At 39.4% G+C, this 24508-nt stretch overlaps 1 protein-coding gene and 1 pseudogene across 4 annotated transcripts in view; one reads left to right on the forward strand and one right to left on the reverse strand.

The window, feature by feature from the left end:
• ALMS1 (ALMS1 centrosome and basal body associated protein) overlaps positions 1–24508 on the reverse strand; it is a 187270-nt gene that overhangs the window by 125543 nt on the left and 37219 nt on the right. For 3 of the 4 annotated variants that reach the window (XM_049856194.1, XM_049856193.1, XM_049856196.1), the window contains exons 4-7: positions 18859–18976; positions 16013–17748; positions 15634–15752; positions 6337–6496 (exon numbers count right to left, since the gene is read on the reverse strand). In XM_049856194.1, the coding sequence (XP_049712151.1) occupies positions 6337–6496; positions 15634–15752; positions 16013–17748; positions 18859–18976 (2133 nt within the window). The remainder of the gene's footprint in view (positions 1–6336; positions 6497–15633; positions 15753–16012; positions 17749–18858; positions 18977–24508) is intronic. The other variant, XM_049856195.1, reaches the window with a different exon arrangement.
• Positions 7156–11079, forward strand: LOC126060936 (thioredoxin-related transmembrane protein 1-like; annotated as a pseudogene).

Consider the following 24508-nt stretch of genomic DNA (forward strand, 5'->3'; position numbering starts at 1 on the left):
TGTGGAGTTTTACTCTGTAACACACTGGGTCACCATAAGTCAGAACTGACTCAATGGCAACAAGTTTGGGGTGTTTTTTTTGTTTGCTTGGGAAACCCTGGTGGTGTAGTGGTTAAGTGCTACAGCTGCTAACCAAAGGGTCGGCCGTTCGAATTCGCCAGGCGCTCCTTGGAAACTCTATGGGGTAGTTCTACTCTGTCCTATAGGATCGCTATGAGTTGGAATCAACTCGACAGCACTGGGTTTTGGTTTGTTTTTACAGGATGCTATGGGAACATATGTAAGGAGCACCTGACTCAGCCTTAAGGAGTCATGGTGAGTGATGGAAACCTGGAAAGATGTCCTGAAAAAGACATCTAACCTGAGATAAAAAGGATGAATAGTAGGAGTTGGGCAAAGATGGGGCACAAGGAGTAGAGGAAGGAAGTGTTCCAAGCAGAGAAAACACTGTAAGATCAAGAAAACAAGAGGGTCTAGCATAATGAAAGAATGGTAGTAGTCCATATGATCAAAGAGGCTGGTGTGAGGCTAAAGAGGTGAGCGTGGGTCAGACCACAAAGGCCTTTCTAGGACATATTAAGGAGTTTGGAATTTCTTATCTTGAGGGTAATGATGGATATTAAGGGCTTTAAAATAGGAAATGGCATTATCAAGTATGCCTATTATAATAAGACTATTCTGGCTTAATACAGAGGATAGATAGGAGGGCAGAAAAGATAACCAGGTTTCCATTATAAACACGGAAATCCAAAAAAGGGAAAACGAGGGTCTGCAAAGCAGAATCAACAGGATTGGGTGACTGACTGGATGAGGTGAGGGAAAAGGAAGATGTACAGGTTTCTGGGTTGGGCTCCTGGGTAGACGTTCATTTACTGAGATGGAACACAGGAAAAATAGGTGGGAGGAGATGACTGGCTCATTTCTGAAGTTATGAGGTTAAGCTGGCTGCCTATGGGGCATCCAAATGAAGACTTCTATAGGTAGCTGAATACAAACATATGGATCATGAGACACATCTGGAAGGAGTCCCAGATTTGGAAGTCATAAGCCATAGAAATTAACTGAAGCCCGGGGATTAGATGATATCACCTCAGGAGAAGTTTAGAACCTTCCTTGCACAGAGCATTGTTTTCTACTCGCTGCTGTTGAGGATAAGTAAGCAAGGTGAGGACAGCCAATACTGTACCACTGAGTGATACTCTTAAGTTAGGGCTTTATTATATTTCAAGATTTATGTTAGGCATTAGAGAGAAGTAAAATACGGTACCCTCTCTGGGGAAGAATCTGGATAAACTGCTGATGTGCTATTGTAGAGTTCAAAAAATGGCAAGAACATTATGGAGTGAAGTAATCAAAAATCCTCTTAGAGAAAGCGGCACTTGGGCAAGGCCTTAAATATTAGGTAGAATAGGCATTGTGAAGAAAGGAAACGGCATTGCAGAAAAGGAAAGGGACAAGTAAAATATCAGAAGAATGAATGAACATTACTATGAAAGTAGAGAAATAAACAAAACAAAATGGCTTGCCTGGAATGACCAAAATGTACAGAAAAAAATGAGGTTGGATAAATAGAATATAAAAGGTCAGGTCTTGATAATCGGCCAGAAGAGTTTTGATTTGATAGAAGAGAAAGAAGAACATTATCATCAATGTTCAAAGAGAATATAAGAGTTGTGTTTAAGGAAGATCTAAAGTGGTACAATGTAGTGCTTAAGAATGCAGGCTCCGGAGGGAAGCTGCATGGCTTCACAACTGGTGCTCCACCATTTCTCCAGCTGTGTTGCCTTGGGCAAGTTACTCCATCTCTTCAAGCTTCATTACGCTCCATCATCAAATGGGATAACAACAGTACCTATCCTCATAACCCTGGTGGCACAGTGGTTAACAGCTACAGCAGCTAATCAAAAGGCCGCCAGTTCAAACCCACCAGGCACTCCTTGGAAACTCTATGGGGCAATTGTACTCTGTCCTATAAAGTCACTATGAATCGGAATTGACTCAACAGGAATGCGTTTTTTTTTTTTTTTGTTGTTGTTATCCTCATAAGGCAAGTATAAATATTAAATAATATCATCTATGTAAAATGCTTAGCAAAGTAAGCAAGCATGTTAGCTACTATTAGTCTGTGATGAGGCTGCAGATTTTAGAAAATTAGAAAGGTTCTATGGCATAGGTGTCTCTACCTTCTGGGGCTTGAGATCCCTGAGCTTATTCAATATTGCCTGAGAACAATCTTAACCTTGCTTCTCACCACCCTGAGCCACTCATTTGATCATTTCTACCAACAGCCCAAAGAAATAACATACCAAAGCTAAGTTTTCACATATTCAAAACTCCAGATGTCTTCCAGCCCCAGAAGAGATAGCACAAACTCATTTTTCCATTCTGCCCTGTTGTCTAAAACTGAAAATTTAGGCTCAATATTATGTGCTGCCTTGACATCTGATAAAATCAGGAGAGCTTTGAATGTCCCAACTACAAGTTCCCCTCCCTACTCTACTCCCTGGATAAGGTCCCCTAGCCAAACTACCTTATCAAAGGGACCAGGTACAGTTCCTGCTACTCAACAGAGTTCTAGCTCCCATTTGGAAGTCCATGGAATGATTCAAACAAATCAATCACATCCTCCCACAGGAACCAAGGGATTCCCCCTTGACACTACAAAGCCTGCCTTCCACAGTCCCTGATTATTCATGCTGTTTCCAAGGTCAAGTCCCGTGTGGCTCTGTGTGGTGTGCAGTGTCCTCCTCCACTGGGCTTGAGTATATGTGATGAATAAACTGTTGCCAATCTCATCTGTCCCATATCTGGGATTTTATGTTCAGCCATCCCCATAATCCCAAGGCAAAAAGCACTCTCTCACCAGCAGGGTGAACAAAAATTTCCAGAAATAATTCAACAAGCGATCATAAAAAGACTCTGAAAGATGGAAAGAGGAAGGTGGACTGGCTAGGGATAACCTCAGGACCTGAGGAACAACAGGGCAGTGAGTTTCCTGGGTCATCTTTTTAACTCTCATATATCTCAGACTCACCCCTGGAAAGGCTTGCAACATGGAACCCCAACAAGGCCCAGGCCAAAGGGGTGGGGTGGGGGGCAAGAAAAGCCTGCTCTCTCTGACCCAAGGACTAGGAAAAGGGCAGCCCAGCAGAGACTTAGCAGGTAGTCCCATATCTGTGTGCACCACCACTCCTGCCACCAACTGGCCAGCTTATTCCATGCAATCCAGTGACCTCAACAGAGATCAGGCAGGGAGTACAACGATCCCCTTCCCCTACCAGGCAACAGCAGGCCTGGCATTCCCCAGCCCTCTACCCAGGAGCAAAAAGTGACCTAGGCCCAGTGTCTCCAGACCCAAGCTAGAGATAGAAGGCAGTCCACGTAAGCCCTTTTCTCCTCCAGCAGCACTGAACAGGAAACCCAACAGCACTTGGTGGCCCAGAGAACAGACCCGGGAAATGTTCTCCTTGCCACATGCCCAGCATCCTCCACCCCCGAACTAGACACTGGGTAGAGGGCTGGGGGATGCAACGTTAATAACAGGAGAGACTATGTGCAAGGGAGAAGGAGACATATGGGAACGCTGTGTATTTCTAATGCAATTTTTCTGTAAGCCAAAAGCTGCTCTCAAAAATAAAGTCTATTTTTTAAAAAATGGGCAAGAGATCTGAACAGACATTTCCCCAAAGAGGGTATACAAATGGCCGATAAGCACATAAAAAGATGCTCAACAACATTATCCATTATAGAAATGCAAATCAAAACCACAATTAACACACTCCTTTGCAACCATGAGAACAGCTATAATCAAAGAGACAGAAAATAACAAGTTTTGGTGAGGATCTGCATAAACTGGAACTCTCATACATCGCTGGTGGGAATATAAAATGGTGCACATGCTTTGGAAAGCACTTTAGCAATTCCCCAACATGTTAAACAGAGTTACCATTTGACCCAGCAATTCCACTCTTAGGTATATACCCCCAGAGAAATAAAAATACAAGGCTACGCAAAAACTTGTACACAAATGTTCATAATACTGTCATTTGTAACCGTCAAAATGTGGGAACAACCCAAATGTCCATCAACAAGGATGGGTGAAGAAAGAACATGTGATGTGTCCACACAATGGAATACTATTTGGTAATGAAAAGAAAGGAGCACTGGTACTTGCTATAATATGAATAAACCTTGAAAACATTATGTCAAGTGAAAGAAGCCCATCAGGACAAACCACATATCGCACAATTCCATTTACAGGACATGTGTGACTTGACCATCATCTCCTCCTAAGGCAGGAACCATGGGGAATCTGTTTGTATATCCCAGGTACCCACATTTTGCATGCACAAAAGGACGGCCAAAACAAAACAAAATTAAAAATCCAGGCAAAATACAAAGGTTACTTAACCAAGGGGAAAAATAAACCAGCCAAAAATCTATTGACATCATCCCTGCAACTCCAAATATTAGTGCATAAAAGGACAGTATAGTTAAACCTGGGTAGGGGGCAGGTAGCAGCCTGAGAATTCTTTATCAAGCCATGCTATGAGTCATAAAAGAGAGCCACAAAAACACTTTTTGTTTGTTTGGCTTTAGCAAAGGGAAATTTATTCTCTCACAGTCTAGTAGGCTACAAGTCCAAATTCAAGGCATCAGTTCCAGGAGAATGCTACAAAAAGACATCTGTAGACATGATACCCTTCTCAAATGCTACAGCAGTCCTTATCTCACCCCGGAGCCCAGGCCAGGTATAAGCTGGGACCCTCAGTTCTGGCACCAAAACTACTGATAAAATTACAGTATTTGAGGCCAGTCACGGCAACCATGCTCTTCACTGAAATCCTTGGTCTAAACTAAACGCAAGTACTCCCGGTCTCCTGCCCTCATTCTCGTACTGCTCGATTTTCTCACTTTGGCTCTTCCCATTATTTTTCCCCCTGCCCAATCTTTCCTCTGTGCTTTCTGGAACCATTATGCTACTTAGTAAATAAACTTTCTCAAATTTTTCATAGAATACTCTCTAACTTTTTGCCTTAAGTGCAACTTGATTTTTCCCTCTGATTCTACAACTGCCTCTGCAGCCTTCTTCCACATACCACTGACCCTGAAGTCAAAGTTGGAATTTTCCCACTTTCAAAACAATTTCCTTACCATTACTTTCCACCTTCCTGAGACAAGTAAAACTTCCTTTTTGAGGCTCAGCTTACTTACAGCTTCTATACCACCCTCCATCTTCCATTTTCTCCTTGCAACTCCCATTTATACTCCGACTCATTTTTGGAAGACTTCAAGGTCTAGTTCATAGGCTTTCCCTAAACCCCAAATCCTGCACCTGCATTAATAGAAAAGATTTAAACATAGTGAACCAACCCAGTAACGTAGCCTCAAAATCTCAAGCTACTTACTCCAGTGATCTTTATTCAACATCTGCTATCCAATCCAGAGCTATTTCCTGGATCTTATCACCCTTCGAATAGATCCCCTTTAGAAATGAAATCTACTAGCTCAATCCGACCAAAATTACCCATTCTTCTAGCTCTCTCAGTAACTTGTTCCCACCTTACCTATTTAACTTCATAAATAAATCTCTGGTCCTTCTGTTTTCTTTCAGGCTAACAACTCTTCTGGCTTTCTTCTCTCCCTGTACAGGATAATCAACACAACTCTTTTCTCATTAAATTCCTTTCCACTGCCATCCTTCCATCACACTATTCAACAAATCCATCAACCAAAGATCAATACTGTAATTTATCTTTTCTATTCCTCAGCTTTAGTAAAGAAAAAATTGCAGATTTATACAGGGTGACACCATTATAAAATCACTGTTTCCAACCTCAGCTGACTTTTCAAACTACCTGCTAGTCTTTTTAACTCATGCTTGGTCAGCTCCATCTGCTTCTTTATTCACTTCAACATAAGGTCTAAGCCTTCATCAAGCCTAAAATCCCCTAATTTACCTCCACCACGCCTCATCTCCCTCAGGAGCTAATACTGCTTTCTACCTCAACAAGGATTTCTCTCAATTTCCTAGCCACAAACTTATTTGCATCCACTCTTGTCCTTTTTCCATTTAAGTCACTGACAGGAATACAGAAAAAAACTGACTCTAATATCAGACTATGTAATTCAGTTCTAAGCACTGTCATGGAAAATGTAATAAAAAATTAAATTGGTTCATCTAAAAGAAAAATCTGGTGATTTATAAACACATCTAACCCAAAGTGCCAACATTATTTCAAGAGTCTGAAAATAAAATTCAGTTAGCCAGAGCAATATATTTTTTTAACAATCCAGCCATAAGGAGGACATTTATTACCTCCTTTCTCTACATACCTGCTAAACGTCTGAGAGTCTTTGCCACAGTCTCAGGAGATACTCTCAACATTCTGAGATCTGAAGAATGATATTCTAGCTCTCTGGCTGGCTCATGAGGAACAGATGGAGGCAATGTAGACGCAAAAGACTGATTAAGGCCCAGATCAGAGAGACCTACCTATGAAAAAGGGAAGAAATTGAAGAAAGCAAAATAAAATCGTATTAATTTCAGACTTCAGCTGCTAAAAAATCAACCTCATTTTTACAAAAACGAATGCTGAGCAATTATACCAGGTAATGTTATATACTGAAACCTCCCGAGTTCATCTACAGGTCAATCGTGTCTGGTCAAATCAAAGAAGGCTTTACAAATTATTCAGAGTTTCTGGAAGGCTGGCTATATGGAATAGTACAGATAGGAGGCCTATAGTGTTCTATTACTCAGAAGTTTGCTCCTTACAACATTATGACTGCTGAAAGATTTAAACTATGGAATTGTTCCCGTCAAGCTCAAGGACTTTTTTTTTTTTAAGTAGGGAGACGGGTGTGTTGTTGAGAGGAAAGGGGTAAGGAGGAGAAGACAGAACAGGAACACTTCCTAGAAATGTTTAAAAGAAAAATAATAGCATCATGTAACTATTTCTGTGATCAGTTACCAGAACACTTATCGGCCCTCAAACTTCTTGAAACAAAGATGGTGGTCGCGTTGTGTGCCATCAAGTAGATTTCTGACTCACAGTGACCCTACAGGACAGAGTAGAATTGTCCCATAGGGTTTACAGGAGAAGATCACCTGGACTTTTTTCCCACGGAGCAGCTGATGGGTTCAAACCACCAATGTTCCGGTTAGCAGCAGGGTACCTTCCAAACAAAGGTAGTGGGGATACAAATTGATAGTAAAACTAGTTAACTGCTAAAAGAGGAAGGTACTGAAGTTTTATCAGATCCCAACAGATCCCTTGCTAGAAAAGAAATCAGAAACATAAATGTGCGCCACTTTTCACCAAATTCATAGTATACTCTCACGAAAAAAAATACCACTTTTAGGTTTATCTTCCTAAAAGGGTTATTCCAGTCACATTCTCTCAGGAAGGAGTTCAAAAATGCACAGAAGAATGAATTTTCTGTCCTTTTTTTTTTTTTTTAATTTTTATTAAGCTTCAAGTGAACATTTACCATTCCAATCAGTCTGTCACATGTAGGTTTACATACATCTTACTCCCTTCTCCCACTTGCCCTCCCCCTATTGAGTCAGCCCTTACAGTCTCTCGTTTCGTGCCAATTTTACCATCTTCCCTCTCTCTCTATCTTCCCATCCCCTCTCCAGTCAAGAGTTGCCAACACACTCTCCCGTGTCCACCTAATTTAATTAGCTCACTCTTCATCAGTATCTCTCTCCCCCCCACTGACCAGTCCTTTTCATGCCTGATGATTTGTCTTCGGGGATGGTTCCTGTCCTGTGCCATCAGAAGTTCTGGGGAGCACTGTCTCCGGGATTCCCCCAGTCGCAATCATACCATTAGGTGTGGTCTTTTAATGAGAATTTGGGGTCTGTATCCCACTGGTCTCCTGCTCCCTCAGGAGTTGTCTGTTGTGTTCCCTGACAGGGCAGACATCGATTGTGGCCAGGCACCAACTAGTTCTTCTGGTCTCAGGATAATGTAGGTCTCTGGTTCAAGTGGCCCTTTCTGTCTCTTGGGTTCTTAGTTGTCGTGTGACCTTGGTGTTCTTCCTTTGCCTTTGCTCCCGGTGGGTTGAGACCAATTAATGTATTTTAGATGGCCGCTTGTTGGCATTTAGGACCCCAGGCGCCACAATTCAAAGTGGGATGCAGAGTGTTTTCATAATAGAATTGTTTTGCCCATTGACTTAGAAGTCCCCTCAAACCAAGTTCCCCAGACCGCAGCCCCTGCTTCACTGACCTTTGAAGCTTTCATTTTATCTCGGAAACCTCTTTACTTTTAATCCAGTCCAATTAGGCTGACCTTCCTTGTTTTGAGTGTTGTCTTTCCCTTCACCCAAAGCAGTTCCCATCTACAGATTGATCAATAAAAAGCCCTCTCCCTCCCTCCCTCCCTCCCCACTTTGTAACCACATATGTATGTGTTCTTCTCCGTTTTTTCTATTTCTCAAGATCTTATAATAGTGGTCTTATACAATATTTGTCCTTTTGCAACTGACTCATTTCGCTCAGCATAATGCCTTCCAGATTCCTCCATGTTATGAAATGTTTCAGAGATTCGTCACTGTTCTTTATCGATGCGTAGTATTCCATTGTGTGAATATACCACAATTTATTTACCCATTCGTCCGTTGACGGACATCTTGGTTGCTTCCAGCTTTTTGCTATTGTAAACAGAGCTGCAATAAACATGGGTGTGCATATATCTGTTTGTGTGAAGGCTCTTGTATCTTTAGGGTATATTCCGAGGAGTGGGATTTCTGGGTTGTATGGTAGTTCTATTTCTAACTGTTTAAGGTAACGCCAGATGGATTTCCAAAGTGGTTGTACCATTTTACAATCCCACCAGCAGTGTATGAGAGTTCCAATCTCTCCGCAGCCTCTCCAACATTTATTATTTTGTGTTTTTTGAATTAATGCCAGTCTAGTTGGTGTCAGATGGAATCTCATCATAGTTTTAATTTGCATTTCTCTAATGGCTAATGATCGAGAGCATTTTCTCATGTATCTGTTGGCTGCCTGAATATCTTCCTTAGTGAAATGTGTGTTCATATCCTTTGCCCACTTCTTGATTGGGTTGTTTGTCTTTTTGTGGTTGAGTTTTGACAGAGTCAAGTAGATTTTAGAGATCAGGCGCTGGTCTGAGATGTCATAGCTGAATATTCTTTCCCAGTCTGTAGGTGGTCTTTTTACTCTTTTGGTGAAGTCTTTAGATGAGCATAGGTGTTTGATTTTTAGGAGTTCCCAGTTATCTGGTTTCTCTTCATCATTTTTGGTAATGTTTTGTATTCTGTTTATGCCCTGTATTAGGGCTCCTATGTCCTTTTTTATTGCAATGTTTTTCTTTTTTTTTTTAATTGTGTAGCACTGAATCTTAGCAAGGAGGCAGAGTGTGGAAATGAATATTCTATTTCTACTGCCCATACAGGTTTCTCTAGACCAGTGGTTGTCAACTAGGGGAAGAGTTTGTCCCCTCCCCCATAAGGGACATTTGGCAATGCCTGGAGATATTTTTCGTTGCCACACTGAGAGGGGAGGAGCCACTAGCATCTAGCAGATAGAGGCCAGGGATGCTGCTCAATATCCTACAGCATACAAGGATGGCCCCCAGACAACAAAGAATTGTCCACTCCAAAGTGTCAATAATGCTAAGGATCAGCAACCTTATCATAGACACAACACAAAGGTTTTAGTTTGCAATGTGCCCTCTCCTGAAGGAGACTTTTTGAGACTGGAATGACTCTGTGTGTGTGTGTGTATGCATATGTGTGTGTGTATGCGTACACCATATGTTTTGTATATATCTGAGTGTGTGTAAGTATAATAGCATTTCTTCCCCAGGTGTTTCCAAATGTAAAAAGAAAAACTTCTATTCCAATCTTGACTTTCATAAGCTTCAAAATACAGAGCTACTAGTGTAGAAGATGTAGAATGAAAAAGATGAGAAGTATTTACTTAAGAGATCAACTGTTTCTAATATTGATACAGACAAGTTGAATTTGAGGTAACAGGAATGTTCACATGAAAACTGCTCACAAAACAGCATAAGTGCCTAACTCAAGAAAAATATTAGAGTCTAAAACTACAGTGGTGAAAATGATCCACACAGAGAGACTTAAGAGGGAACCAGGTCTCTGAGGGAAAAAAAATTCAAAAAGATATGAGGCGCAAACCTTCAAGATTGTTTAGAGTTACATGGGCAAAATAAGGGATACTGAAATAGTATTTTAGTATAGAGGCTAAAGAATATCATATGGGGGAGTGACGGCTGCAGTGCTTGCTGTGGGGTAGGTGAGTGGCCAACATGGCACCCTCCGAGAGTTCTCCTGGCAGTCCTGGTGCTGTGTCTTTGTGGGGCTCCCTGGACCCAAGGACAGTGGAGTGATGTGCACACCATCATGGACAAGAACCGGAGAGAGTCGCTGGAAGGAGAGCAGATGACAGAATTTTATGCTCCATAGTGTCCTGCTTGTCAGAATCTTCAAACAGAACGGGAAAGTTTTGCCGAATGGGGAGATCTTGAGGTTAATGTTGCAAAAGTAGATGTCACAGAGCAGCCAGGACTGAATGGACAATTTATCATAACTGTCCTTCCTACTATTTGTCATTGTAAAGATGGTGAAATTAGGCATTATCAGGGCCTAAGGACTAAGGAGGACTTCATAAGTGAAAAAGAGTGGAAGCATACTGAACCTGTTTCATCATGATTTGGCTGAGTAGTATATCAGCATTCTTTCAAGCCCTGACGTAGATAAGGACTTGCCACAACTATTTTATTGAAGACCTTGTACTTCTAGTTTGGGGATCACTTACAGTTTTTGCTTTAGCAACCCTACTTTCAGGACTACTGTTAAGACTCTGCATGATATCTGTGGCAGACTGTCTTTGTCATTCAAAATGGAACAGAGCACAACTGTGCCCTTCAAAAAAACTACCAGAATATTTTCAACCTTTGAAAAAGGTGGAGGCAAAAAAGGAGGTGAAGATGTTTCAGAAAAAGCTGAAAGTAAAGAATGAACAAAGACTTGGCACAGAATGCCATAAGAAAACTTTCTGTAGGATCTTTGTCAGCCAGATAAATCCTACTTTTTATAAATATCTTAATATTATGACTTTGACAAAAACTAGAAGATTAATCACTTCTTTTGAAGCGAACTGTGACTTATTTGTACATGGTAGGGTTCAGTCTATGTTGTTATTAGATTTGAGCAATCTACCTTCAGAAAATAAGAGTAGTACCAGGTACAAATTTTGTAATATGATTTATGAACAGCACAGGGGTTTAAACAATTCTTTAATCCTTGAAAAATCTGGTGCTAAGAAATAAAATTTGTGTATTTTGTCTAATAATAACTTATTTTAAGTCTGAGTTGAGAATTTACATTTCCCAAGTACTGCATTACTGAGGTATTTAAGAAAATGAACTAACAAATTTAGAGAAAACCATTTCTCCCGTGATACAATTTTTCTCCATTTCACTATGTAAAAAAAAGAAGAGGCCGCCCATAAATGAGAGGTTTATCCAATGTCTCAAGAAATGTATACCTCAATGACAACTTTCTGGTCTTTTTAAAGATACACTAAAATTTTCCTCATATTTTTAGATTATGCAACTAATAAAGACTACCTTACTTTAATTATGGAAACCCTGGGCATAGCAGTTAAGAGCTACAGCTCCTAACCAAAAGGTCGCCAGTTCGAATCCACCAGGCACTCCTTGGAAACTCTACAGGGCAGTTCTACTCTGTTCTATAGGGTTGCTATGAGTTGTAATCGACTTGACGGCAGTGGGTTTGGTTTGGTTTCGGTTTTATTTTAATTACATTTTTCTATACATGATGATAATGCAGGGTATGCTACTGATTAAGGCAGTTTTTCCTAAGTCTGTGGTGCAGCCACAAAAAGGAGAAAATGGTAAATATTCAGAATAAATCACCTGCCCATTATGCAATAAAAAATTTCTGTAATGTCTCCTTTCTTCTAGGTTCTACTGCTGTGTAAATCCATTAGCTTTATAATATCAACGTTCAACAGTTTTCTTTAAAGGCTTCTCCTTTAGAATATTAAGTACTCTAAATTGAAGAGTCTAGATGTGATAATTTTTTAATTCTTTAGAAAAATATTCTAAACATGAAATAAACTTTTTTAAGCACTTGACTAAACAAACAAAAATGTCATATGCTACCAAGAACAAAGAGAAGGAAACACAAAATAAAGAGAGAGGGAGACTAGGAGATCACTGGTGAGAGCCTAGGTATTGTAACTGATGAAGGGAACTAACAGCCAGCCACTGTGTAAGTGCTATGATACCTTACCCCAAGGAGCCCTGGTGGAGCAGTGGTTAAGTGCTTGGCTGCTAACAGAAAGGTCAGTGGTTCAAACCCTTCAGCAGCTCCATGGGATAAAGATGTGGCAGTCTGCTTCCATAAAAGATTTACAGCCTCGGAAACCCTACGGGGCAGTTCTACCCTGTCTTATGGGTCACTGTGAACCGGAATCAACCTGACAGCAACAGGATACCTCACCCCATTTAATACTAAGGTATGAGGTTGATTATTCCTATTCCTATTTCTTCATGCAGATAAGGAAAGTGGTCCTCCAAAGTCATTTGCCCAAGGCACAAGGCTAACAGGGACCTGAAGTGGGTTTTGATTCCAAATCTCCATGTTCTTTCCACAGCTGCAAACTGCATCAAGCAAAAATGGATGCCCAAATAATCATTTAAAGAACAATAGGCAGATATCAAAGTAAGGCAAACACATACAGATGACACTCCTGGGACACAGATGAGGAGAGGAAGGAAGGAAGAATACAACTAGTCAAGCCCCCTGAGAGCATGTTGAGTCTTGCAAAAAAATTCCTTCTATATCTGGCTTTTTTATTGGCATTAAGGAGCCCTGGTGGCACAATGATTAAGCGCTTGGCTACTAACTGAAAGGGTGCAGTTCAAACCCACTCAGTGGCTTCAAAGGAGAAAGACCTGGCCATCTGTTCCTGTAAAGATTACAGCAGAGGAAACCCTATGGGGCAGCTCTGCTCTGTCACATGTGGTCACTAGGAGTCACAAATCGACTCAGTGGCACCTAACAACAATACTGGCATTAAGTAGCTCCCAGATCACAGGTTAGAGCTCAGAGTGAAGGAAAACACAGGGAACAGCAGCAGCATCCTCCCTAGGCTGAAAGAAGAAACTTAAGATTACAGTTAAGTGCAGATAAAATTTGAAATAGTGGTCAAATTTAATTTCAGTGAATCATCATTAACTGAATATATATCTTCATTTCCTTAAATATATTTTATCTACATGAAAAGCTGATATAAGTCACATAAGTTATTATAAAAATAATTAGAAACTCTAAGTTTAAAACTGATTTGCAGATTTGCTTTCGCTGATGAATTACCTAAATAAAAACCAAACCAAACCTGTTGCCATCAAGTTGATTCCAACTCATAGTGATCCTATAGGACAGAGTAGAACTGTCCCATTGGGTTTCCAAGGAATGGTTGGTGGATTCGAACTGCTGACTTTTTGGTTAGCAGCTGTAGCTCTTAACCACTGTCACCAGGGCTCCATCAGGGGGGTGATTTATGGTACAGTGGCTAAGTACTCAAATGAGGCTGGGTTCAAATCCTGGTTCCCCTATTTGTAAATAATCATGAGCAAGTTCCTTAACCCTCTAAGTCCCAAGTGTAAAATGGGGATGATAATAGTACTTACCTGATAGGACTGGCCTAAAGATTAAAGGAATTGATGCATATATGTAAACTTTTTAGCATAGTATTTGAGCAGAGTGTAACCATTAGCTATCATTTTCATCTTCATTGTTATTAACCTGAAAATTAGAATTAAACACCGCCTATTTTAGAATGTTGAAAACAATAAAGCTAATCTAATGGTTCTCTATGAATAAAGAAGACAAAAGAAAAATTGATGCCTTTGAATTATGGCATTGATGAAGAATATTGAATATACCATGTACTGCCAGAAGAACAAACAAATCTGTCTTGGAAGAAGTACAGCCAGTATGCACCTTAGAAGTGAGCAGGGTGAGACCTCACCTCATGTATTTTGGACATGTTATCAGGTGGGACCAGTCCCTAGAGAAAAACATCATGCTTGGTAAAGCAGGAGGTCAGTGAAAAAGCCAAAGACCCTCAATGAGATGAACTGACACAGTGGAAGCAACGATGGGCTCAAACAAAGCAATGATTGTGAGAATGGTGCAGGACCAGGCAGTGTTTCGTTCTACCGTACATAAGGGTAGCTGTGAGTCGCCGCCGATTCAATGGCACCTAACAACAATGGTTCTCTATATTAAATTTTTTATAAAGTCAGTAAATTATAAGTAAAAAGTAAAGTTGATCATAATATCTTTGTTCATTTTCTCTTATAAATTCTCTGAAAATAAAGATCTAAATATGGCTGCAACCTAAACCAGTAGTTTTTCAATGACCAGTCTTACATATGAGAAAATAAAAAAGGAAGTAACATTACTGAGCATCTACTATGTGCCTGGTGTATTATTAAGCACATCACATATATTATCTAACTGTAACTAACAGCCAATCAGATATGAGGATCTGTTATAAGGAAGGAGGGCCCAGCTCAAAGCTGACGGTATAAGACAAAAGAGGATGAAAATGGCACCAGAGAAACAGTAAAGCCAAGGGATCAAAAGATCCTGGCAAACTAAGCCTTAAAGAATGGTTGACACAGAATTTTTACAACACCCAGCCAGAGTCACCATTTTCTAGTACACACATACGTACACAATGATAATGATATAAATAGAGTGTGGAAGGGAATGTATGTATACATGGGTGTGTTGCTCATTTGGGAAAGGGTAGTTAGTTCCCTTCAGGGACACTGGCTAGTTTGGGCATTAAGCACCTCAGTGTCCTTCCTGGGGAACATTAGTTCTTGTCATTTTCAAGATACCTCTGAAGTCAAATCTTTTAAAAGACTCTGAACTGAAACACTTGAATACTCCAGGGCCTATTCCAAGGCTTGTACGTTGAAGGACAGAAGGGAAGAAACCACAATCATTTGAATGTCCCCATGAACGAACCTAATCCTACCATGATTGCAAAGATTTCTTCTGGCACAACTTGGAAGAGTTAAAATGCCTCAAAATGAAAGGCCTGGGAGCTCCAAAGGATGGCCTTTTCTAAGATACCACAGAGCTCACTGAGTCTAATGGTCTATGAAACAAACTTACGCCAACCTCTAACAAATTAAGGGAGCATATTCCTGGATATCACATAACAAACCATAAGTTGGTACTAGAGGATACATATGGGCCTTCTACGTTCAGCCCCATTTTTCAACTAAAATTCTCTTTTCCCCACCTCATGAGAAAAGTCAAATGGAAAAACTTACGGGCTCTTCAAAACCGCTATCTTCCTTAGATGGTAGTTGTAAAGTAGGTTGCCAGTGCACAGAGCTATTATAAATCTCTAGATTATCAAACACTTTTTCTAAAGCTGCCAAGTGCACTCACCAGTCAAGTCACCTTGGTCATATGTCTGGGAAATAGTAAAAAGTCAAATAAAAACGAATAACAATGCCATTTCCAGGAACAGTGCTGGAGAAGACCACGTGGCTTCCAGCTGTCATTGTCAGAGTGTCTCACCTCTCTCAGTAGATCAGCAGCTCTTTCACTGCCCGCCACTCCATGTTCATCTAAGATGCGGCATTCGGTATCATCATCCAGGGAGATGATGTCAGACTCAGCCTTCCCCTGCAGGCACTCTACAAGATATGAGTCATTTTGCATAACTGTACATTTAGTATAGTGAAACTGAACTTGCCTTCCATAGGCTGAGGAACTTCACCTCGGCCTAGATCAGCTTTCAGCAGTGTCTCTTGGCAGACTATGATTAGTGGTACATCACTGACCAACGGTAAAGCACCTTGTGACTTTTCATTACATGCCACCAAGTTTGCTGAATAGCTGCTTCCTACACCTGCAGATGGGCTGGCAATAAAGTTACTAGAGTTTGTATCCTTACCCAAAATATAGTTTGATGAATCTGCAACTTCATCAGAGCTTTGCAGCTTTAATCCTTGTAAAATCAAAGCATCTGAAGTTGATACTTTCAGTGGATGAATGTCTGAAGATTCTGTCTTCTCTGCAAGGTCGAGAGCAGAAACAGACTTCACCTTCCCAATGAGAAGAAATGGTTCACTGCCTGTGTCACCCTCAATCAAAGCTGGCTGTGGTCTGTCAAGACCAACACTCTGTTTGTGAGACGGTTTTTCACTTAAAGGAGCAGATGACTTAAGCTCTGGAGTGAGCATTTCTGTAGCATTAGGGTGTGATTTTAAATTAGGATGCCAGTACAGGGAACTATCTTCAACACCTTTTTTATGCAACAATGGTTTTGAAGCTGCTGGTTCAAATACCCCAGGAGTAGACTGATAGAGTGGATGACTAAGCTGATCAAGTAAAGACTTTTCAGCATTATAATTTGATAAGGGAGGGGCTGCGTTTTTTGGTTCTCTTTCTTGGCTGTCATTTGTTAAAGATTTATTGATAGTGTGGATTCCATTTACCATACTCTCTTTTTCTGAAGGCTCGATAGAGGCAATAACTGCCTCAAAGGCTACATTTTCAGTAGCATCAGCACTCTTCCCACCCAAGGTGGAAGCTTCCTTTCGGTTTCTTTCCTCTTGAAAATATAGTTGTTCTGGTGTCTCACCCAAGCTGGATTTAACAGTCTGAAGGGGACCACCAGGAACTTCCATCTTAAAAGTGTCATGTCCCATGGAGAGTATGTACGCTTCCGAAACTTTTACAGAACTATCAGGAACTGCGACATTCCCTATATGCTGTATTTCTGAAGGTTTGGGATCCACTCCTGAAGACACTAAGTTATTTCCAGCCTCCTTTTGTTCAAAATGTGGAGATAACTCTTCCCCCAGCCCTTCTTCATTTCTTTGATAACCCTCCAAAGAACGCATTTTTTGTTTGACCTCATTCTCAGCTGAAATCCTTAAATAAGCACTCTCAAAATAACGGCTTTCATGTGTCAAGAAAACGTCTTCTCCTCTTCTTTCCAACAAACAATGCAAGATAGAATTCGACATTGTATTATTAAAATGAGAAGCAACTTCATGTGGAAAAGAAACACGGTCCGTACCGGTTGGACATGCTTGCGGACAATGTGAAGCTTCCTGTTCCCACCATGGCATAAATGAACAAGAGACACCAGAAGTGTTACTTCCCGTTGGAATTTCATTTTCATCGATTGTGTCAGATGCATCTGAAAAGGAATCATGGTCCTTACACGTTTCTGACTGCTGAAAAGCTTCCTCTTTCCAACACTGCATGTATGAACAAGAAGCATCAAAACTATCACTTCCTTTGGTAGTTCTGTTTTCATCACTTCTATCAGATGAACTAGAGAAAGAAACCTGATCTTTACCAGCTAAACTGGTTTCTGGCTGCTGTACCACTTCTTGCGTCTTCAATGACATATATGCATAAAGAGCATCAGAGTCTTTGGGGGTTTTCACTTCATCAACCGTATCAGATGAAATGGCCTCTTCATTATTCTCTTGTTCAAGAGGTAAAAGAGAGCACTGAGACTCTACGACTGTACCATCTATAAGTGGGTGCTGAGATACACTAAAGCAGCTGTTAACAAAGTCTGAAGCTACTTCTGAGGTTGCCTGGAACAAAGCTTCGCTAACTTCCGATGGTCGAGAAAACCATTCGGTGTCTTCAGACCTATCAGGAATCCCCCTAAAAACACAGTTAGAAGTAAATAAGTAACACATTAAAAACATTTCATTTTTAAATATGAACTTGAAAAAATACAAAACTGATGTCACTGAAATCAAGGTTATTTTAAAAGTGTGTTGAAAAGCAAAGTTCTTCTAGTTCAAGTTCCTTCAATGGGGCTAATGATTGAACAAATTTTTTGTAGCCAGAAGGTGAATTACCACCCTATGACTCAGATATTTTCTCAGATTTACCCTAAATAATAGAGACGCAGAATCATATTGCCAAATAAAAAACCAAAAACAAACCCACTGCCGTCGAGTCGATTCCGACTCATAGTGACCCTATAGGACAGAGTAGAACTGCACCATGGCTTCCAAGGAGCGCCGGGCGGATTCGAACTGCCAACCTCTTGGTTAGCAGCCATAGCACTTAACCACTATGCCACCAGGGTTTCCTTGCCAAATAAAAGGATTCTTTAAATAAATTCAAAACAGGCTTTCAAACTTTACTATGTAAACTGTTTAGTTTATCACCTACCACGATTTAGCATTCATTTAACGTGTATGAATTCTTTTATCATTTATTATTAGTAAAAACTATTCCAGAAGTGATCTACTCCCAAAATCTAACAGTAACTTTAACTGGCTGAGTATCTAATGTGTACAGAGCACTTCATAGAAGTGATTATAAAGTAACATATTGCAGAAGGAATAGGGATTAACTTTTTACTTTCTAAACATCTATCGTTTTTTGTTTAAGGTTTTTTGGTTGGTTTTTAGTCTTTTTTCAGTTCTAAAAGAGGAAAACTTATATTCTTAGGTAATTTCAGAAATGGTTTCAAGAATTTCAGACTTGTCTCCCATTATGACTATTCCAAAGGATGTTAATTTGAATTATTTTAAAATAAACTGCAGTCACCTAGGTCACTCCTCCACGTATGTCACTGGGGCGCACCAATACGCATCCCGTCTTAGCTGAGGGCCTCCGTTACCTTCAGAGCATGTGCTAAGGACATCTAACCCTTGCCCCAATGTCCCACCTTAGCCTGGAGTCATTAACATTGGTAACGATTTACAAGAAAAGAAAGAGTAGAAAGGTTACGTGCAAATAAAAAATAAATCATTCTACCTCAGAGGTGCAAAATCTAGTTCACTTTGGTGAAATAGGGAGTCAAGTCCAAACTCTCGATCTTGTGTCCCGCAAGTCAGCAAAGGCAAATCAGGAGAAGCAAAGCTGTCTTGTATGACTGCAAAGTTTCAAATATAAAAATGCTGCGTGATGCTGGAAATTAATTATTTAACTTATTCATGTAATACTTTAAGGAATCTAAATATGTTGCCCTCTGGAAGTTTCCACAAGCACTGGAATAATATAACAATAGCAGTAGCAGCAACTACCGTTTATTGAATACCTACCAAGGTCCAGGCACTTAACCTACAATATTTCTTTTAATGCTCATAGCAATCTTGAAGGATAGGTATTACACCTATTTTACAGATGAGGAAACCAGATTACAATAGTTAAGAAACATTAAGTAATCTGACCACATTCACATAGCTATTAGGTGCCAGGGTAAGATTTGAACCTCCTAACCATTAATGAGTGTTTCTTTCCATCTTAAGTAACATAAAGAGACCATACCCCTTATAACAAAGTGTGATCCAGGAACTCCTGGGCACCTCCAAGACACTCTGAAGGGGTGCGTAGGGTCAAAATTATGCTCGATATTAAGATGTCATTTGCCTTAATTCATTCTCATTCTCTCATGAGGGTACAGTGAAAGCTTTCCTGAAGCTACATGATGTACGATATAGCAACAGATTGAACGCAGAAGGTGTGAGAATCTACTTATCTTCTATTAAGTCAGACATTACAGATATTTTTTTAAAAAAGTAAAGCAGTGCTATTCTCCTTACTGAATTTTTTTTTTAAGTTATTTTTTTCTATAAAACTACATTATTTAAGCATAATATGTAATGGTGGTGTTGTCATTTTAAAATGAGTCAATAAATTTTTTAAAAATTCTTTGGTTTTAATTTCTAATATGAGAAATATAAGAATAAGATATAACCCCCATAAACAACAGCTCTTTGGAGTCCTCAGTAATTTTTAAGCATTTAAAGTGGCCACAGCTGTGTCCAAAGGTTTGCGAACTGCTGCTTTAAAGGAAAAACGAAAATTCTTAGGGACTCCTGAATGTTGACTTAAATATTCTTAATGTCCTTAAATATGTACAAACTAGGTATAAATTCCTTATTCCTTATAGCACTGATGGAAACCCTGGTGGTGTAGTGGTTAAGTGCTACAGCTGCTAACCAAAAGGTCGGCAGTCCCAGTCTACCAGGCGCTCCTTGGAAACTCTATGGCGCAGTTCTGTTCTGTCCTGTAGGGTCCCTGTGAGTAGAAATGAACTCGACAGCAACGGGTTTGGTTTTTTTGGTTTTTATAGCACTGATACAACCATAAAATAAAACAAATGTTAACAGAAACAAAATTATAAAACCAACAACATTCTAATTAAAATTAATTTACCTTGATGGGTGATGTTTTGCTAAAACTAAGTTGTTTTTTCAATATGAGCATTTATTGTTGCAGTAGTTTCTCGAGCTCAGAATGACTAGACTACTACCTACAAAGTGAAGACTCCATTCTCTCATTACTCTTCTCTATGAAATGACTGCTAACCTAGTGTTCCTAGGGCTCATCATGGTACCACCTGCCCTTCACTTGGTGTGCTGATACACCCTAATGCTCTCACATACACCTTCCCTATCATGGTTTATCTCACTCTTGTTTCAACCTTTTGTCTGTCTGTTTCTCCCTCAGATCATCAACTCTGTGTCCGATTTACAGCTACAGCTTCAGTGCCTACCAAAGTACCTACTGCATTTATCACTCAGATTAGAATTATTTATTTACTGAATTAATTAATTAAAAATGAGACACTAATAGAAATCAATAACCTTTACACCACCAAGGACCAATTGGTATCGTTCTCCTTGGCTTGGCTAAGAGAGTCAGTCTTAAACTTTCACTAAAAAAAGTCCTTCACTCCCCTAAGAATCATGAAGGCTTTTTCACAAAGTCCCCAAATATACTTGGGCTACTAGTATACTACTTGCCCTTTGGTCAAGTGTAACAGACTTACTGTTTCCAATTACCTATAAGCTGAGCATTTGAGGTACCTGAGAGTCTTAAAAAAAAAGTTATCCCTAACCAGGATCTACAGAAATTAGGGTATTTAAAATAATTCCTATTACTAAGGAATGGAAACCCTGGTGGCATAGTGGTTAAGAGCTACAGCTGCTAACCAAAATGTTGGCAGTTCAAATCCACCAGGTGCTCCTTGGAAACTCTATGGGGCAGTTCTACTCTGTCCTGTGGGATTGCTAAGAGTCGGAATTGACTCAATGGAAATGGGATTGATTTTTTTAGTTTACAAAGGAACAGTAAGTAATAAGCAGCATCTCCTTAAATACTTAAAAATATTTCAGAGTGGAGTTGGGGGAGGTATGTCAGGTAAATTGGAAAATGGGCTTACCAATCACATAGGCCGAAATTTAAACAGTTATTTCTTAAGAGTGTGTGTGTGTGTGTTTTGGGAGCAGAAGGTTGTATATCTTACTGGCAATGCCATTTTCAAACAGCTTTTGGCTGTTTGTTCCCTCACATTTGACAGCTGTTTTTTGAGGTATCTAATCATTCTGGCGCCGGTTATCATCAATGACATTTGCCATTGCTGAAAGTCTACACAGTACAATAACAATATATATGCATGATAAAATAGTAATGATAGAATTTCCTCTGGCCATCTAATCTACTTAATCTATAATAAATGACAAGCTGGGTCATAAAACTTTGTATTAGAAAACATGTTAGAAACTACATAGTACAATTTCCTGACCCATACTGAAATCCCCTCTATAACATCTCTCATACAATTTTGCTTGAACATTTTCTGTGGCTCACTGTTTTTGTTATTGTTAGTCTTTTCCACTATTAAATGACTATATTAGAAAGTTTTATATCAAGCTGAAATCAGCCTCCCTGTAACTCTTGTATTCCAGTTTTAACCTCTAGCCCAGAGATTAGCAAGCTTTTACTATAAAGAACCAGATAATTTAGATATTTCAGGCTTTGTTGGTTACATATGATCTCTGTCACTACACTTCTTTGGTTTTTATTGTTTTTACAATCCTTTAAAAATATAAAAACCACTCTTAGCTCATGGAAAATACAAAATCAGGCCTCAGGTCACATTTGGTAGTTTGCAAACTCATGCTCTAGACAATTATAATGCTCATCCCATTGTATTATTATTTTCTGTTTACTGGATTGTCTTCCTAGAAGAGGGGGTAGCTCTCATTTACATCTTACCAGCATCAAACACACAGTAGGCACTTAAGATATTTGTTAAATAAATGAATGAATGGGAAATAAGTTATTTCCTCTTTAGCATGACAGCCCTTCAAGTATTTGATAACAGCTAAGTCACCTCAATGGATGTATTCCTACTCTATCTATCTACAGTTATCTCCTCCCACGAGCTACTCTAATTTTGTCAGCATTGTTCTTAAAACGTAGAACTGAAACTGATTTTAATGATTCACATCATAGATTGGTACTAATATTTTGATTTGGATTAAAAAAACCCACTGCCATCAAGTCGATTTCGACTCAGAGTGACCCTATAGGACAGAGTATAACTGCCCCCATAGGGTTTCCAAGGATTGCCCAGTGGATATGAATTAGCATTAGCATATGTTTGAAGAAAATCAAGTTGAATAAGTTCTACTCAACTTTCTCTACAAAACTCTGGCAAGACAATCTTCATGGTGGAATCCTGCTCCCCTAAAAAAAGGCTTATCCTAATTATCCAATCAGAACCTCCCTTTAAAACATTCCCACTAAACCAAAGGATTTAAATTTAAAATTTTGTATTTCATTGAGAATGAAATGACTTGATATTTGTTTTTGAAGTCTAGTTTTTCACTTGTTCTTGTTTCTTTTAAGAGATATAAGCCTAAAATATTTTTTCAAGATATTTTTAATTTAACTCATGAAAAGGTTTACACAAAAAGAAACAATCTTTGACGGTTATGAGGGAGGGGACGGGTGGGGAGGGAAAAACACTAAATAAACAATAGATAAGTGATAACTTTGGTGAAGGGTAAGACAATACACAATACTGGGGAAGCCAGCACAACCTGTACAAGGCAAGGTCATGGAAGCTCCATAGACACATCCAAAATCCCTGAGGGACCAAATTGCTGGGACGGGGTCTGTGGGGACCATGGTCTCAGCAAACATCTAGTTCAACTGGCATAACATAGCTTATAAAGAAAATACATCCTACTGTGGTGAATAGCATCTGGGGTCTCAAAAGCCTGTGTGTGGCCATCTAATATACTTCACTGGTCTCACCTTTCGGGAGCAAGGGAGAATGAAGAAAACTAAAGACACAAGGGAAAGATTAGTCCAAAGGACTAATGGACCACAACTACCACACCCTCCACCAGTCTGAGTCTAGTACAACTAGATGGTACCCGGCTACAACCACTGACTGCTCTGACAAGGATTACGATAGAGGATTCCAGACAGAGCTGGAAAAAATGTAGAACAAAACTCTAACTCACAAAAAAAATACCAGACTTACTGGCCTAACAGAAATTGGGGAAACCCCAAGAATATGGCCCCCGAACACCCTTTAACTCAGTAATGAAGTCACTCCTGAGGTTCACCCTTCAGCCAAAGAGTGGACAGGCTCATAAGACAAAGTGAGACTAAAGGAGCGTGCCAGCCTAAGGGCAAGGACTAGAAGGCAGGAGGGAACAGGAAAGCTGGTAATAGGGAACCCAAGGTTGAGAAGGGAGAGTGTTGACATGTTGTGGGGTTGTTAACCAATGTCATAAAACAGTATGTACGAGAAAAAAAAAAAGATTTTTAATTTAACTTAAAAAGGATTCCTTAAAATCTGTAAAAGGAAATATTCTATATAAAATTATTCAATAATAACATATTAATCAGATGCTATAACCAAAAGTACAGGTTTTAGTAAATCACACAATAATCAAGATAAAAGATAGTTATGTACAGTTCAAGAGCAACTTTTAAAAAACCAAAGTTTAATCTGAAAACTGATACAAATAATTATGCTTAATTTTCATTACCCAGCAATGAAACTGGCTAGTTTTTGTTATCAAAATAGCAGTCTTACGTACACATTTTTAGCATGAATCAAGAAGCCTAAAATAAAAAGTAACTGATGTAACATATACACACACAGATATATAATTTTATACAGAAAAGACGTGGTTGTTGCCTTTTTCACTTTTTAAAAAAGAAAACAAAAGGACAGAATAGTATTTTTCTGAAGTATGATTTAGGCATGAAAATTTTCTAATTACTATATTGGTGAAGCGCTCTTATATAGCTTCAATGACCCAAAGTAGTCCTATTATAATTCTATCTCCTAACTTAATAATTTGAAAGGTACTTCAAATATCGTCTGTAAAGAGCTGGCAAATCAATTCTATATCAAACAGAGGAAAGCAGTATTATCTATCTCAGACAAGTTACTTAATCTCTCTATCTCAATTTTTAGGCCTGAAAACTTAAGATAATAGCATATACTTTAATTCTAAGAATCAAGGAGGCAAACATGAACGTTTGTTTGGTTTTTATGTGTTTTTTAGGAATCGTGGAGTCTCTGATGCTGACAGAAGGAGTCAAGGGATAACATATGATTTATCCCAAGAACTCCACAAAGTCGGCACTG

This window comes from Elephas maximus, chromosome 17 (genome assembly GCF_024166365.1).
Source record: "Elephas maximus indicus isolate mEleMax1 chromosome 17, mEleMax1 primary haplotype, whole genome shotgun sequence".
In the NCBI taxonomy this organism is placed as follows: domain Eukaryota; kingdom Metazoa; phylum Chordata; class Mammalia; order Proboscidea; family Elephantidae; genus Elephas; species Elephas maximus.